General features: G+C 46.0%; 1 protein-coding gene and 1 non-coding gene across 3 annotated transcripts in view; one reads left to right on the top strand and one right to left on the bottom strand.

Moving 5' to 3' along the window:
* ZNF341 (zinc finger protein 341) overlaps positions 1-17461 on the bottom strand; it is a 42163-nt gene that overhangs the window by 2081 nt on the left and 22621 nt on the right. For both annotated transcript variants that reach the window (XM_057530046.1, XM_028169267.2), the window contains 5 exons: positions 12432-12640; positions 5906-6002; positions 4165-4297; positions 1269-1380; positions 944-1014 (listed from right to left, as the gene is read on the bottom strand). In XM_057530046.1, coding sequence (XP_057386029.1) covers positions 944-1014; positions 1269-1380; positions 4165-4297; positions 5906-6002; positions 12432-12640 — 622 coding nt within the window. The remainder of the gene's footprint in view (positions 1-943; positions 1015-1268; positions 1381-4164; positions 4298-5905; positions 6003-12431; positions 12641-17461) is intronic.
* TRNAC-GCA (transfer RNA cysteine (anticodon GCA)) lies at positions 17101-17172 on the top strand. The gene has a single exon. It is a non-coding gene; the product is annotated as a tRNA-Cys (tRNA).

Genomic DNA, 17461 nt, shown 5'->3' with positions numbered 1-17461 from the left:
CGCAATAGTCACTCACTGGATGAATCACTGGTGCCTCCATATCCACCATGAAGTCAACTCCGTCCCACACACAGCCTGTGCCATGGTCCCCTCAGCCTCCCTGGGATGACAGCTCAGAGAGGGGGCAGTGACTTGCCCGAGGCCACCCAGCAGGAGAGTGGTAGTGCCAAGAATCAAGCCCAGGCCCTCTGTCTCCAAGTCCTCAATCTACTCTCTTAGTTTTCACACTCTCTTTAGCCACTAGATCCTGTTTACAAACCAGTGGTTGTTAATCAGGGGTGACTTTACTCCCCAAGGATCTTTTGGCTTGTCCCCGGAGACATTTTTGGTTGTCATAACCGTGGGGTACAGGCCAGGGATGCCGCTGAACATCGTACAGTGCACAGGGCAGCCGCCCACGACAAAGAATTATCCAGCCCAAAATATCAATAGTGCCGATATTGAGAAACCTTGTTCTATAGACCAAGTGGTATGTGGAAAGCCAGCCAAGCTGCTCTGGGGAAGCAGCAGCCCCAGGAGAAGCTCTGTGGAGCCGCTGGGAAACTGAGGAGTGGTGTGGAGACCCCTACTCCACACCCCAGCTTCCTCGCTCTGCCGAGTGGGCCAAGGAAGCTCCCTGGCCTTACCTCGGACCCACTCAGAACTGGATCTCCCTCCACACCTGACCCCACCTCTGTCACACTGGGTGCCTCTCTGATATACAGTCATCTCCTCCTGAGTCAGCTTCCTCCTCAGCCTGGGGAACTGTGGCTGACTCACCGCCGTACACCCTGAGGACCCAAACACAGGCCAGGCTCATGGCTCCCAGGGGCAAAAGTCTATTGGCTGGAAGGTACCAGGCAGGGAAAATAAGCCTCACAGGATGTGTTTGCTCTTTCTGGGGTCCCTGCCCAGGGGGCTTGAGCTGAACCAGACCCTCCTGGCACGTCCAGGAGCCACTTACCGGAGTGGGAAAGGATATGAGCCTTCAGCTTGTCTGGCCGGTTGAACTCCTTACTGCAGCCCGTGTGTGTCCTAGAATCCAAAACACTGGTCAGGGGAGCTCACTCAGCACAGGACTCTCTTGCTGGCCGCCCTGCCAGCCCCAGGCAGGACGGACTCGCTCATCCACCCTAAGGGCTGGGCAGGGAAGCAGCATGGGGAGTGAAGCAGCCAGGCGGGACCCAGGACAGGACAAAAGGAGAGAGGGCCTGCAGCCCTCGGCCCTGACCCCCTTCTATCCCACAGCTGGGTAAACCTGCCCCCTCCCACCCACCGTCTCTACTCACGAGAAGGGGCATTTGTATTTCTTGAATGGCTCATGGATCAACATGTGTCTCTTCAGTTTGTCCTTGCGGTTGAACGCGGACTCACACACCGAGCATTTGTAGGGCTTCTCACCTGCAGGAGGAAACACAGATGGGGGACCAAGGGTGCCGTGAGAGGGAGTGTGAATATGGGGCGCAGGGGTCTCCATCAGGGGACAGCAGCTCCTCCAGGGAGGTGGCCTGCGGGAATATTGCCTCTCCCTTTCCTCGGGACTTTGCTTTGCCAAGGAGGAGAGGAGGCTGGTTCAGTTAGGATGGGCAGGAGGGGCCTCTCTGACGAGGCAACACCTGAGGTGGTGAGGGAGCGAGCCACGCAGTAATGTGGGAGTGAGGGTCCCAGGCAGGAGGAGACGTGGGGCACCGCCTGTGTCTGAGGGGAGGCCCGTGTGGCCGGGCTGGAGCAGGGGAGGGAGAATGAGGCAGAAGAGGAGGTGGGCAAGGCAGCCAGGCCCAGAGGGAGGGCTTGGGAGGCAAGGTTTTCACTCTGAGCCGGATGAGAAGCCACCAGAGGCACTGAGCAGAGGAGGGACAGGATCTGGCTTGAGAGTCTCACAGGCTCCCTCTGGCTGCGTGTAGAGAACAGATTGAGGGCGTGAGGGTGGAGGCAGGAAGGAGGCTGGTACAAGAAATGGGAAGTGGCCAAGTACGGGTGATGTCCAGAAAGCAGAATCGGCAGCCCTTGCCAACGGACTGGCTGTGGGGCATGAGAGAATCTAAGGCGTGGGCTGGGCGACAGGGTGGATGGCCGTGACATTTACTGAAGTGGGGTCCACCACAGGGGAGGGGGGAATTACACCTTATCTGGTTGAATCCTTGCAACAAACCATAAGGTAAGTCCTAGAAGAGAAAAACTGAGGTTCCTGGTCTACACCTAGTGTTTGGGGGAAGTAAGATTCCAGCCCGGCAGTGTGACCCAGAGTCCACCTGAGCTGCCCCAGACCGTCTGCTGCAGAACCCATGCGTGGGGCTGGGGGTGAGGGGTGGCATGGAGAGCAGCTCTCACCTAACAGGAGTCAGAGGTCAGAAACTGCCCTTTGGAAAAGGGCTATTACTGGGTTGCTTTATTTCCTGCCATTATTTCCTCTCTGTTCTCCTCTCTGGGATGAATAAAGTACTTTTGAAAAATGCCAACCCAATGATTGAGGAAATTCTGGTCCTTACAATGGAATGTTCTGCAGTCATTAAAAAGATTAAGGTCGATCTGTTTCCTGATCTGGAAAGATCTCCTGGCTATACTGCTAGGGGGAAAAGAAAAGTGTAGGACAGCTTAATACAGTCCCATTTTTGTTAGAAAAAAATACAATCCCCATACTCCAAAAAAGCCCTGGCCATATGGGTTTGTATCGACACAGAATATGCAGGGAGAAAGGTAGGGGAGGGTACACACCAAACTGTCAGTAGCAATTAAGATTTGAAGGGGGAATTTAACATTTTACTTTACGTACTTCCATACTGCTTCCATTTTTACAAAAAGCATGTATTACTTGTGAATAATAATGATTATTTTAAAAACCATAAAGAAAGCAATTTGGTAATATCTATCAAAATTGCCAATGAAGTTACTTCTTTTTCTTCTTTTATCATAAATATGAAATACATGTAACAGAAAATTTACCATTTTAACCATCTTTAAGTGTACACTTCAGTGGCATTAAGTACATTCTTATTGTCGTGCTACCATCACCACTATCCATCTCCAGAACTTTTTCATCATCCCAAACTAAAACTCAGTACTGCATATACATTTTAACCTAGCATTTCCACTGCTAGGAATGTACACTACAGATATATTCCCAAAAGCTTGTCAAGAGACCCACACAGCATTGTGTATACAAACTAACAGCTGAAAAAATAATTTAAGTGTCCATCCATAGGGAAATGGTTAAATCAGAGATGGTAAATGCAGGAGAATACTATGCAGCTGAGAAAAAGAAGGTGCTATTAGGAACATCTTCAAGGTACCTTGATAAGTGAAGAAAAATGGCACATAGTAGAGTTATAATATGTGCCTGTTTGTGTAAAAGTAAGCACATGTTTTCTATAGATGTAAAATAAAACTAGAATGTCCCAGATGAGACCACTAACAGTGATCACCTTTGGGGGGGGGGGAATTAGGATCACTCTTCAAACTGGGAACTCCAAGTCACAAACTGATGGTGGCTATTTTAACAACTAAAACTGTACAGATAGAAAATATTGTTTTGTGAAACTTCTGTTTCAGTATATTCTGTGTGTACGTATGTGTTTCCTGGGTTGCATATAAAATGTATTTTTTACCTAGGCCATAGTAAAAAAAAAAAAAAAAAAAAAAATCAAAAACCATTTGGATTGTCCCTCTGAGGAGAGATGCTTTTGTACTATCAAGGATTTTTTCCTCAGGTTTTCTCAATCTTTAGACCCTTTTCAGTATAAAACAGAACAGAATTTTTTAACTAATAAAAAACATTTTAAAGCTTAAAAAAAAATAAAGTGTCAATGTATCTCAGCTGAGGAACTAAGGAGAGAGGGTTCTATCCAGGTTTGGGAGGGAATTTTGCATCGAGCACAACGCCCCCACCTCCAGGGGCTCAGAATGGCCTCAGGGGCAGCGCCGTGTCCCCCCACCCACCTCCCGAGGCTCGTCTCCACTCTAGTGTTGGTGGGAACCCCTTGTTCACTTGAGGGGGCAGGTAGGGGCCAGGAAGGAGATGGGAAGGGGGGGTGAAGAGAGGGAGGGGATGGGCAGGAGGGGGCTCAGGAAAAAGGCTGAAGGAGATGGGGAGGAAGGCCAGAGGGGGATGGGAAGGGGAACAGAGAGGGTGTCTGGGGGGAGGGGAAGGGGGACTGAGCAGGAGTTGGTGGGGGGCAGGGTACCCACCTGAGTGGATGTGAGCGTGCAGTTTGAGGTAGTGCTCCCGCCGGAAGAACTTCTTGCACACCTGGCACTTGAACCTGCCCCCGCTGCCGTGGGTGGGCAGGTGACGCCGCAGGTAGCGTTCACAAGGAAACACCTGGCAGGACAGAGGAGTGAGCGTCAGGTCTGACTCACCAGCCCTCACCGCGTTATGAGCTCAAGGGGCCCCTCGTTACCAGCCCTTACGGAAACATCTTCCTTTCTGCCCACTAGGGGTCAAGGCCCACAGTGTCAAGCTCAGCCATTAGAACCTCATGGCTCCCACTACTCACCCATAAGCCCAGTCAAGACATGCCTGTCCTGAGGTTCTGCCCAGGCTGTTGTTTCTACCCAGGGAGACTTTCTCTTAGCCTGACAAACTCCTACTCATCCTTTAAGACCCAACTCAGGTCACTGCTTCTGAAGCCCTCCCTGACTCCTCAATGCCACACCAGGCAAAGCAAATTCCACCCTTGAATGTCCACCCATATTTTTTAAGTCAGCACCTAACTTATTGAAACACAGCCCTTTGCTTGTAAGGGATCTCCAAGAGGACAGAGAGGGGCTTTCATTCCTCAGCACAGGGCCTGAATCAAATGACTGACAAGCAAAGGAATGAATGAAAAAATGAACAAATAACTGAAGAAATAAATGGAAAGGGAATAAAAAGCCAGAAAACACAGAAGGCAAAATCTCCTTCCTCCCCAGGCATAGGAAGAGCATTCATTCATTTTTTCATTCATCTGATATAGAGAAGTGGTCAAGGACACAGACCCATCAACTTACTAGCCCCATCATTTCCTAGCTGGATGACCTTTCTGTGCCTTGGTTTCCCCATCTATAAAATGGAAATAGTAATAATTTGCCTACCTCCTAGGGTTAAATGAGTCAGTTCAGATAAAATGCTCAGAACAGCATCTGGCACACGGTTCTTGCTAATTCACGATAACTTTTATTCAGACCACAAATTCCAAACCCCTAAATTAGGCTATATAATTAGAAACATCTACAATGAGGCCGAAGTGAAACCAGGGCTGTCTGTCCTGGAAAATCTGCCTCATAAGGTTGTAAGAAAATGAGTAGAACAAAGAAACCAGTTAAACACACCAGGGGGATGCAATCAGCAAAATCCAGACTTCAGGAAACTCCACAGGACCGATGGCCCAGTTTCTTCAATACATTAAAAGAAAAAAAAAGGAGCATCGATGGGGGGAATCTGTAGATTAACAGAAACTTTGGTCGTATCAACCAATCACAATATATGGACCTGATTCAAACAAACTTTACAAAAATTATGTTTTTGGGAAAAGTGGAAAATGGAACACTGCCTGGATATTTGATGACATGAAGGGCCAGGCTTTAGTGAGGGCTTCCAGATCCACTGAAAAGAAGAACCAGTAATAACAAGGATGATAAGACATCAGGAAGCTGGAGGCCGCCGTTCAGATGCTGGGCCTGGGCCTAGGGGAGGCCTCACTCCACGTCAGCCCGGCCTGGTCCGTCTGGCCCAGCAGTAGCCCTGGGATGGCCACGGGTGGCGTCCAACAGGTAAGACAGGCCAGGCAGAGCTCTCGCTCTTCAAAGACAAAGGGTCGTCTGTGGAGACAACCCCAAGCTTGGCCTGCACATTTGTTGAGGCAGGAGGGGAGAAGGAGACGGTGGGGTCTTCACTCCATCACCTCTCGCCCCCTATTTCCGCCCAGCCAGCAAGGGCAGGGTTCCCCACCTTTTGGCAGTGCGGGCAGGGGAAGTTGTGAGTGGCGGTCTGCAGGTGGTGCTCCAGCGCCTCGGGGGTGGAGTACTTGTTGACGCATTTGACACACCTACATGGGGAGGAGCAGAGAAGTGAGAGAGCGTGTGTGCCGGCTGGACGCCCCAGCAGGCGTGGGAACCGGCCACTCCCCGCCCCCAACACCAGGAGGCAAAATCCCACATCTGATTCATTCTTGAATCGGTCAATTCTCGCTTGCCACTGCCTCCATCCTAATCCAAACCATCTTGCTCGGAAGCGTACAGTAGCCTCCTCCCTGCCCTAATTCATTCTCCACAGGGGAGCCAGCAGGAGCTTTAAAAATCAAAATCACAGCTTACATTTCCCCCTCCCCATATCCTGAAGTCCATTCTCTAGTAGGTCTGTGTCTTTATTCCCATCTTGCCCCTAGGTTCTTCATGACCTTTTTTTTTTTTCTTAGATTCCATATATATGTGTTAGCATACGGTATTTGTTTTTCTCTTTCTGACTTACTTCACTCTGTATGACAGACCCTAGGTCCATCCACCTCACTACAAATAACTCAATTTCGTTTCTTTTTATGGCTGAGTAATATTCCATTGTATATATGTGCCACAAAGTGAGAGAGTGGCATGGACATATATACACTACCAAACGTAAAATAGATAGCTAGTGGGAAGCAGCCGCATAGCACAGGGAGATCAGCTCAGTGTTCTGTGACCACCTAGAGGGGTGGGATAGGGAGGGTGGGAGGGAGGGAGACGCAAGAGGGAAGAGTTATGGGAACATATGTATACGTATAACTGATTCACTTCGTTATAAAGCAGAAACTAACACACCATTGTAAAGCAATTATACTCCAATAAAGATGTTAAAAAAAAAAATCAAAATCAGACCATGTCACACCCTTGCTTAAAAATCCCCACCTTGGCTTACAAGGCCCTACTGGCCTGACTCACTCCCAGCTCTCAGCTTTCACCTTTCCCCATTGCCCATCTCACACCCTCTGCTCCAGGCCCCCCGGTCTCCTGAATGCACCCAGAACACACCAAACTTGACCCCACCTCGGGTTCTTTGTACTTGCTGTTCTTATGACCTGGAACGCTCTTCCCCCGAGTCCTCCCCTTGGCAGCACCTGCTCAGCCTTCACGTCTCAGCTCAAATGTCACCTCCTCAGAGAGACTCTCCCCGACCACCCCGTCTCAAGGTGCCCCCCAGAGCCCAGCCCCAGCCACTTCCTATTATGCTCTCCAGTTGTATTTCTTCTTAGCAATTATTATCTGGAATCATTTATTTGCTTACTTCTCTGTCCCCTCCACCAGCAAGTGGGCTCTGGAGGCCAGGACCATATCTGTCTTGTTTGTCTTGTTCATAACCTGCTCTGAGCACCAGGGACAATCTCTTACATGAAAGAGTCAGATAAGGACCCACTGTAGAGCACAAGGGACTCTACTCAGTACTCTGTAATGGCCTACATGGGAAAAGAATCTAAAAAGGAGTGGATAGATGTATAAGTATAACTGATTCACTTTGCTGTACACCTGAAATTAACACAACATTGTAAATCAACTATACTCCAATAAAAATTAAAAAAAAAAAAGTCAGACAAGGATCCAGGTCTGGCTCCTTCCCATCTCTGACCCTCAGTTTCCTTAACCATGAAATGGGGTAGGAATTCCAAGTGGACCTGCCCCTCAGTTTTTCTTAAGATCATAACAAGAGTCAAAGGACACACTGGTGCCAAACAGCTCATAAACTGCAAAGCACACAGACATGGTCTTCACTCTAAACATCACTCGCTAACATGCCCGCAAAATAGCAGTTTCAGGCCTCAAGCCACTCTAAGGAAAAGGTCCCACCGTCTCCCCACACAAAACCTTCACCAGCAAATGGGTCCGTTTACAATGCAGTACCACTGAGGAATGCCAGAGGCAGGTGGGCAATTCATGTTAAAAACAGAACCACGGGCCCTGCCATCTATACACCAGGGCACATGGGAAACCCGCAGTCAGGCTGTACCTGTGGTGGGCCCCGGGGACGCCCCCTCAGGCCACACCCTGAAAACCACAAGCTAAATGCCTCCAGATAGCAAGAAAGAAGAAGCAGGAGGGGTGAGAGCAGAGCTACCAGGAGGGCAGAGACCTGGTGAGCTAGTTGGAGGAAGAAGACAGGAATCGCACAGGCTCCGGCAGCAAGGACGCAGTTTCGCAACATCATTAAATGAAAACTCCCTGCCAAAAACGCCACCCTAACTATGTTACCCAAAGTAACATCCCCAGCACCGGGTCAAACCAGAGTCATGTGTCTCCTGATACAGTGCGCTGAGAAAGACACAGCGTCGCTTTGTGATACTCCTGCCAAAAGTGCCAATCCTGGCTCCACCCTGAGGTCAAATTAGACAAACTCAAACTGAGGGCATTTTACAAAATTACTGGCTTATACTCTTCCAAAATATTAAGGTCATGAAAGACAAAGACAGAATGAGAACTGTTCCAGCTTAAAGGGGACTAAAGAGACACAACAACCAAATACAATGTGGGATCCTGCATTGGATCCTGGGCCAAAAAAAACATTTTTTTCTTTGTCTGTAAAGGATGTTATTCGAACAATTACAAATTTTTGAATAAGGTACATTAGGTAACAGAATTGTATTGATTTAACTTCCTGATCTTGATAACTACACTGTGCTTATGTAAGAGGTTATCCTCGTTTTTAGAAAATACACACTACAGAGAAAGGGTAAAGGAGCATCATATCTGCAAATTATTCCCAAAAAGCTCAGAATGTGATAAAGTAAGTGTGTAAGTATTGTAATATTGGGGAAATCTGGATGAAGGGTGTACGTGGGAATTCTTTGTACTATTCTTATAACTTTTCTAGAAGTCTAAAATTATGTCAAAATAAGTTTAAAAAGAACACTTCCTGAAAGCAATTGCCTATGGGATGAGGGGGTGGGTCAGGGTGGATAGGGAATTCCTTTTCACTCTATGCCCTTCCGTAGTTTTTAAATATTGCATTGTATGCACATAGCAATTATTTTTTTCAAGTAGGTAATTAATCTTTGTTAAACCCCTCTTTGATCTTTGACCTGCAAAATCACTTCTAGGAACTTATTTACAAATGAGCAAAGATATATGTCCAAAGTTGTTCCTGTAGTGTTGTTTATAATAATGACAAACTGGAAATAACCCAATTAACCTGCAATAAGGAATGGGTTAAATAAATTACAGCCCATCCACATACAATGGAATACTAAGTAGCTGTTTAAAAGAGTGAGGCAGGTCTGTTTGTGCTGAGGTGCAAAGATATAAACATTATAGTTTTAAGTGATAACTCCAAGTATACGGAATGATCCTATTAAATTTTAGACTGTTTGTCAGAAGTTGTGCAACAGGAAGAAGGTGTGATGAATTTTCACCAAATTCAATAACTGTGTTTGGGATGACCTAACTCAAATATAGCCTGTGATATTTATAGCTATAAATATGCTTATTACAGATATATACCAAAGGACATGTACCAAGAGGTTAACAGGGTTTTGTTTTTTGTCTTCTTGTGGGTTTTTCTAAAAATCCATTTCTGTGCATTGAACATGGATGACTTTTGTAACTAGAAAAAAAAAAATCTTATTTTTAAAAGGAAAAAGCAACCATACAGCATATATATAGTGACATGTATGAAATTCACTTGAGGGAGTTGGGGAGACTCCACGGGCAGGCCAAGGCAATGTGGCCCAAAGGGAGCAGAGCAGCCAGACTGACAGGGCCTGCCCCCATGAAAATGGAATGAAACCACCACACCCACTCAAATGTCACCATGAGAGAGAAATCAACTCTCACCTTGTTAAAGCCACTGTTATTTTGGGTCCCTGTTACAAGCAACCAAACCTAGATTTAAATTATATAATTAATAAACATTGCAGCAATAATATTTATTGAGTACCTATTATGTTCTGGGCACCCTGCTTCATACTCATCTTACTTGATCCTTATAAATAATCCAATAGGGTGGGCACTATCGTATCGCCATTTCACAGGTGAGGAGACTGAAGATGAGTGGCTGAATATCTTGCTGAGGTCATCCATCAGGTTTGCGGCCGAGCTCAGATCTGAGCACAGGGAGGAGGCGCCAGAGCTCTTATCATTACCCACTACACCATCCCACCCCTGGGCCATCCAGATGGTGTCCTGCCTCCCCGCACCTTACTTTGGGGCCAGAAGCTCCAATGGCTACAAAGGGCCTCTGACACTCCAACCTTGGCAAGAGAACCTGGGAGAAGTGATCTACTGCAGGCACAGGGCCATCATTGGGCTCAATTCTCAGCCTGCGAACTCCAAAACCAGAGCTATGAGGCTTCCACAGTCCAAGACAAGAGTTTGAAACCCAGCTCTGTACGGACGTTGTTACTCTGGTGGGCAGGTCACTTCTCCTCTCTGAGCCTCAATGTCCTCATCTTCAAAATGGGGAGAACACCACAGCTATGGACTGAACTGTGTCCCTCCAAAATCTGCATGTTGAAGTCCTGACCCTCAATGTAATGGTATTTGCAGATGGAGCCTTTGGGTAGTGATTAGGTTTAGATGAGATCGTGAGTGTGGGATCCTCCAGATAAGGTTAGTGCCCTTATAAGAAAAGACCAGACAGAAAGGACGCCCTCTCTCTCTCATGTGGCTATAATATTTTGTTATAGCCACCTCAGCTGACTGATACAACCTACCTCCCAGGATTGCAGGGATCAATGTCCCTAAGTCAGGCCAAGGCACCTAGTAGTTGCTCCCTTCCTTTTATTTTGCATCTCACTCCAGAGAGCCACACAGCTACAGGGACTCATAGCATATCCACAGATTGGAACGGCAAAAGGAAAAGACAATGCCCTCTGAGAACAAATGAGAATTACTCATCATTATCCAGAAATCTCCACCCCTTAGCTGGTCAGAGCTTCACCTGGTTTTCCTGCCTCTCTGGCCCCATTTCCCAATCTCCCCCAGGGTCAGTTGCCCTACATCCCATTTCTCGAGCCCCAGTCCCCCTGCCAACTTCTCAAAGCTCTTGTGATTTCTACAAGGTCCTCATGCTCTGGCCCCACTTTCTCTCCCAGGCCCCATCTAAACATCTCCTCCCACTTCCATTCTACAGAACAGTCATTCTAAACCACATGCTATTTTATTTTCTATCGCTACACCTGCTGTTCCTCCTGCTAGGAATGCACTTCCCACTACCCACTGTCTACCTGACAAACTCCTACTCATACTTCAAAACCCAGTTCAGATATCATTGTTCCTGGGACACCTTCACTGCCTTACCTCCCACTTTGGGTAATATGTCTATGATAGCATTTTACCACAGTATATCCTAAGAATATATACACTCCTGTCTCCCTAAGCAGCACATGCATTCTAAACACAAAGTCTGTACTTACTTATTTTTGAACCCCAGAAGCCTCACCCAGGAGTTAGAGGGAGGCCCCATTAACAGAGGTCATCAGCCAAGTCTGTGCAGATACAAGTTTGTACAGAGAAGCAAAAGCCATTCTAACATGAAAATATTCACTAATGAACTAGAAGTCCCTAGACAAACACTCCAATTTTTTTTTCACTATCCCCATGCACTACGTGCTGGGTTTTGTGAGGCAGCTGCTCCCAAAAGACATAAGGCAAATGCACGGCGAAATGAATGCAGAGCAAAAATGAGGGGTTCCACCAAGTCATGAAAGTGATGCTGGATGACACCATCGGCAAATGAGAAGACCTAGAAGAGGGACCAGAAAGCAATCGAGGAAGAGAAACTCTACAGGGATGATCACAGGATCTATGGCTCCAAACAGAATGACAAGGATGATCACAGGATCGATGGCTCCAAAGAGAATGATCTGAAGATCTAAGGACTAAAAGCATGAGGCAAAATGGAGGGAGCCCTTCATCATTTCTGCCAAAGGGACCTTCTTTATGACTGAAACAGAAAACTACAACAATGTAAAGGGTTGTCAGAAAACTACCCCCAATGAAATCTACATTTGGTTCATTCCTTGTCCATTCTAAGAATCAGCATATAGCTTCAACTTTAACCTAAATTTTACAGATTATAAAACAAATGAATCTTATTTTTATGATTTTTGCTTTCAAATACATACTTGTTCATTTTTTCATTTAAGAATCAGCATAGCATTCCAACTGCAACCTAAATTGTGTAGACTATCAGACGAAATACTATTTTCATAATATTTTACTTTAGAAAAAAACAAATTTTTTTCCATTATGAACAAGGAAAGATTGGCTTCCCTTTTTTTAAGATTTTTTTTTTTTTTTTTAGGATAACTGTCTGCCAAGTTGAAGAATGATATAAGGAGGGCCAGCATCTTTTCCCCCCTTCAGTGCCAAGACACAGAACCCACTCTGCCAGGCTGGACCCTGGAGCCTCAGATTCCCCTTTGAGATATCCTACTGGTCCTGAGCAGTCAGAACCACCAAGGGACCAGATCCCTGGGCTCCCTGCAGGGAGAGGGAAAAGGGAGGGCACGTACTTGTAGACGGCACTGTCCTTCTTGGGGCTGTGCTGGGGCAGGAGGCTGTGTGAGTACTGATGCACGCCCAGGTCGTACAGCGAGGGGAAGTCCTTGCCACAGAGGTGGCAGCGGTAGCTCAGCTCCTCCTGGTGGCTCTTGATGTGCTCCAGAAACGTGTCGAGCTTCGGGAATGTCTGCGCGCAGCTTTTGACCACACACTTGTACACCTTGAGGGAAGAGGCAGGGTCGGTGAGGGAAGGCAGGAGAGCTGCTCCACTGCCGCTGCCTGCCCTGTGGCATCCACCTCGAACACTACTTGTGGAAGACCCGACCGCTGTTTCCCTGCTCCCCTGCTGCTGGAGCCCTGGTCTTATTTTGATTAGAGGGTCCCCTCCTCTCAGCCAGTCACAATGGCCCCATTACCCGCCCCGCAGGCTCTGTGTGGTCTGGATATGCTTAAGAAAAAATATCCAAAACCTGGAATGATAACATCTTGAAAAGATGTGAAAAGATGACATGACGTCCTTCCAATGTCATGCTAGAATAGTGGCTCTCCAACTTGAGCCTGCATCACGATAACAGATTATGCCACTCCCAGCGAATCTGATTCAGCAGGTCTGGGTGGCCTGAATATATGCATTCCTACCAAGTGCCCAGGTGGTGCTGAAGCTGCTGGGCCAGGGACCTCACTTTGAGAACTGTCTGGCAGGCAGTTAGGTAAAGGCAGTTAAGCCACTGAGGGTCATCTCACCCTCTGGGTGATGTGACTTGTTTTGACTGTTTACTACTGATTAGGACCCAGACTCTAAAGTTAAATGTCAACTTGTAGAAAACTGATCCAATGTAAATGATTTTTGTCATGTAGAAAAGATAACTCCAAAGGTTTTGTTGCCCTGTAGGACATTAACCAGATTTGTATCTAACTTAGCAATCTTATTTCAGGATTCCTTTTTTTCACTGACATAGTTATATATGGGTATAGATATCAGTGTTTCATATCCTCTTTTGACTGGCTTTGTCATCCTCCCAGTTCCCTCATTAATGAGTTAAGTAAAATTCTGACTCATGTTCACTATGTTATTTGTATGAGAATGATGTTTTTTAACATTTTGAAAATTATACTTTGACAAGTAGTACACACTCCTCATAGGGCTGCATGACACACTCAGATACAATTACACATGCTCTTCCTTCCTAACAAAGTGAACCCTGATTTGCTCAGAGTGGCAAGATGTCAAATCAAGTTAAAACATTTTTTTTATTTAATTATTTATTTATTTATGGCTGCATTGGGTCTTCACTTCTGTGCGAGGGCTATCTCTTGTTGCGGCAAGTGGGGGCCACTCTTCATCGCGGTGCGCGGGCCTCTCACTATCGTGGCCTCTCTTGTTGTGGAGCACAGGCTCCAGATGCGCAGGCTCAGTAATTGTGGCTCACGGGCCTAGTTGCTCCGCGGCATGTGGGATCTTCCCAGACCAGGGCTCGAACCCGTGTCCCCTGCATTGGCAGGCATATTCTGAACCACTGCGCCACCAGGGAAGCCCAACTTAAAACATTTGATCCCCCGGCTCCCTTACATCGAGTGTCAGCCATGTGACTCCTTTCTTGCCAATGATAAGTAGGCAGTAGTCTTTGGGGAAGGAATCGCTCCCAGAACAAAAAGGCAAAAGCTTCCTAGGAGAAGTTCCCTCTGTTTTTTGCATTTGTCCTGACTAGAATATAGATGTGATGACTGGAGGTACAGCAGCCATCCTGCAACCTTGCGGATGAAAGCCACATGTTAAAGATGGCAGAGCAGAAAGCCAAGAGAACCCTGCTGTATAAGCCCAATGCTACCTACTTATGGACCTCTTGTGATGTGAGAGGAAAAAAACCCTAACCAGTAAGCCCGTTATCTATTATTTGCAGCATAACAATGCATTCCTAAATGACAGAGCATATGCGCTGGCTCTGACCAATGAGAGGTCTACAGAAGGCTTCTGGGAAAGGTTTCCTTGCTCCTAAAGAAGACACAGAAAATACAACCCCTTTATGCTCACGGATAATACTGTGTCTGATCTTCTGCCCAGAAAGAGTGACTACCATCACAGGACCACAGGCAAACCACCAGCAGGGGACAAGGCCACACCCTGAGATAGTGGAGACAAGGGCTAGAAAGACACAGGGTCCTTGGTCCTGGGTTGAGTCAACTGACTGTCTCAGGCCCAGAGCTGCCCTATCTTGGGTTTTCTTGTTATGTGAGATAACAAACTTCCTAATTGTTTAAGTCAGTTTGAGTCAAAGTTTTCTGTGATTTTCCCCCAAAGATATCCTAACTTAACTCCATCAATCTCCCTGCTAAGAATCTATCATAAGGGGACTTCCCTGGTGGTGCAGTGGTTAAGAATCCGCCTGCCAATGCAGGGGACACGGGTTTGATCCCTGGTCTGGGAAGACCCCACATGCCACAGAGCAACTAAGCCTGTGCACCACAACTACTGAGCCTGCGCACCACAACTACTGAAGCCTGTGCTCCCTAGAGCCCATGCTCCACAACAAGAGAAGCCACCGCGATGAGAAGCCCATGCACCGCAACGAAGAGTAGCCCCTGCTCTCTGCAAATAGAGAAAGCCCATGCGCAGCAGCGAAGACCCAACACAGCCGAAAGAAAAAAAAAAAAAAGAATCTATCATAAGGAAGAAGTCAGAAATGTGGACAAAGATTTGATTACAACAATGTTCACCACAGTTTCGTTTATAATAGCAAAACTCAGGAAGTAACCTAAATGTTCAATAATAGGGGATTTAAAAAAATGTAGCCATTGGGAATTCCCTGGTGGTCCAGTGGTTGGGACTCCACTGCTTCCACTGCAGGGGGTACAGGTTCGATCCCTGGTCAGGGAACTAAGATCCTGCATGCCACATGGCATGGCCAAAAAGAAAATGTAGCCATTAAAACTTATGGTTTTTTCTTTAAAATAGTGACATGGAGACTTCCCTGGCGGTCCAGTGGTTAAGAATCTGCCTTCCAATGCAGGGGACATGGGTTCGATCCCTGGTCGGGGAACTAAGATCCCACATGCGGCGGGGCAACTAAGCCCGCGCGCTGCAACTGCCGAGCACGCAAGCCACAGCTAGAGAGCCCGTGTGCTGCAACTACAGAGCCCACGCACTCTGGAGCCCATGCGCCACAACTAAAGAGAGAAAACCCGCACACCACAACTAGAGAAAAGCCCACTAGAGAGAAGCCACGCGCCGCCACTAAGACCTGATGCAGCCAAAAATTAAATAAATAAATAAATAAATATCTTTTAAAACTAGTGACATGAGTAAATGCTCATAATATAAAATTAGATTAAAAAACAAAGAGCACAAGAAAATTTACACTGAGTGAAAAAAGTCAATCTCAGAAGGCCACATACTTGACAATTCCACGTATACAACATTCTCAAAATGACAAACTTATAAGGACAGATAACAGATTAATTATAGTGGTTTCCAGAGGCCAGAGATGTTGATGAGGAGGGTGGGTGTGACTACAAAAACCCAGCACAAGGGAGCTCTGTGGTGATGGAATCCTTCTGTATCGTGATTGCAGTGGTGACTACTCAAATCTACACAGGTGATAAAATGACATAGAACTATACATACACTTTATATCAAAGTCAGTTTCCTACTTGTGATACTGTGCTCTGGTTGTGTAAGAAGTAACCATTGAGGGGAACTGACTGAAGGGTATGAGGGACCTCTCTATACCATCTTTGCAGCTTCCTGAGAACCTACAATTCTTTAAAAAGTCTTTTAAAAAGCTATCTCAGAAAAAAGCATACTTCAAAATTATATATGTGTACAGATCCCAATTATAATTTAAAAAAAAAACAAACAGAAAATCTACAAAACATACTGCATTTTGGGCTGCATTCATGGGAGGACACATTGCAAGGTGGTTAATGACATGGGGTTTGGAGTCAAACCAACCTGGCTTTGAAGCCTGACTCTGTCACTTACTGGCAGTGTGACTTAGGATGGGCCACTTCACCTCTCGGTGCTTCAGTTTCTTCACCTGGATATACTGAAAATGCCTATCTCTAAGGTTGTTATGAGAAGTAAATAAAGTATTGAATGTAAGGCCCTTAGCAGAATACCCAGTATATAATAAATAGTAAATGTTAACCTAAATATTCTTCAGACTTTTCTGAATTTTCTAATATTACATTGGGTATATGATACTTTTATAAGGAGAAAAAAAATAACTAATAAAGATTATTTAAAAAAAAATAAAGACTGGAATAGAGTTACCATACAACCCAGCAATTCCACTCCTAGGTTTATACCCAAGAGAATTGAAAACATATGTTCATACAAAAACTTGTACACAGATGTCCCCAAAAGTATTAGTCATAAAAGCCAAAAAGTAGAAACAACCTAAATGTCTATCAACTGATAAAAGGATATTCAAAATGTGCTATATCCATACAACAGAATATTATCCAGCAATAAAAAGGAATAAAGTACTGATACATGTTACAACACAAACGAAAACATTGTCTCAAAAGACCACGTACTATATGATTCCATTATTAAATGTCCAGAACAGGCAAATCCATAGAGTCAGAAAACGGATTAGTGGTTGCCTGGGGCTGGGAGTAGGGGGGTGTGACTACTAACAGGTATAAAGTTCCTGGGGTGATAAAAATGTTCTAGGGACTTCCCTGGTGGTCCAGTGGTTAAGACTCCGTGCTTGCAAAGCACGGGCCCGGGTTCGATCCCTGGTCAGGGAACTAGATCCCGCATGCTGCAACTAAGACCTGGTGTGGCCAAATAAATATTAAAAGAAAAAAAAAAATGTTCTAGAATTAGTGGGGTGATGGCTGCGTAACATTATGAATAGATTAAAAACTATTAAAGTGTACACTTTAAAAGGGTGAATTTTATGGTATATGAATTATGCCTCAATGGAAAAAAAAAAAAAGGCAGTAGTCTTAAATCCCCATAGGTAGGTTTTTAGACCCTAGGTCTTCTCAGAGGAGTAAGGATGCTTCCTGTGTCAGGTCCCTTCATTATATGACC

Source organism: Balaenoptera acutorostrata, chromosome 15 (genome assembly GCF_949987535.1).
Source record: "Balaenoptera acutorostrata chromosome 15, mBalAcu1.1, whole genome shotgun sequence".
Taxonomy (NCBI): Eukaryota; Metazoa; Chordata; class Mammalia; order Artiodactyla; family Balaenopteridae; genus Balaenoptera; species Balaenoptera acutorostrata.
This window is presented reverse-complemented; position numbering and strand designations above follow the sequence as displayed.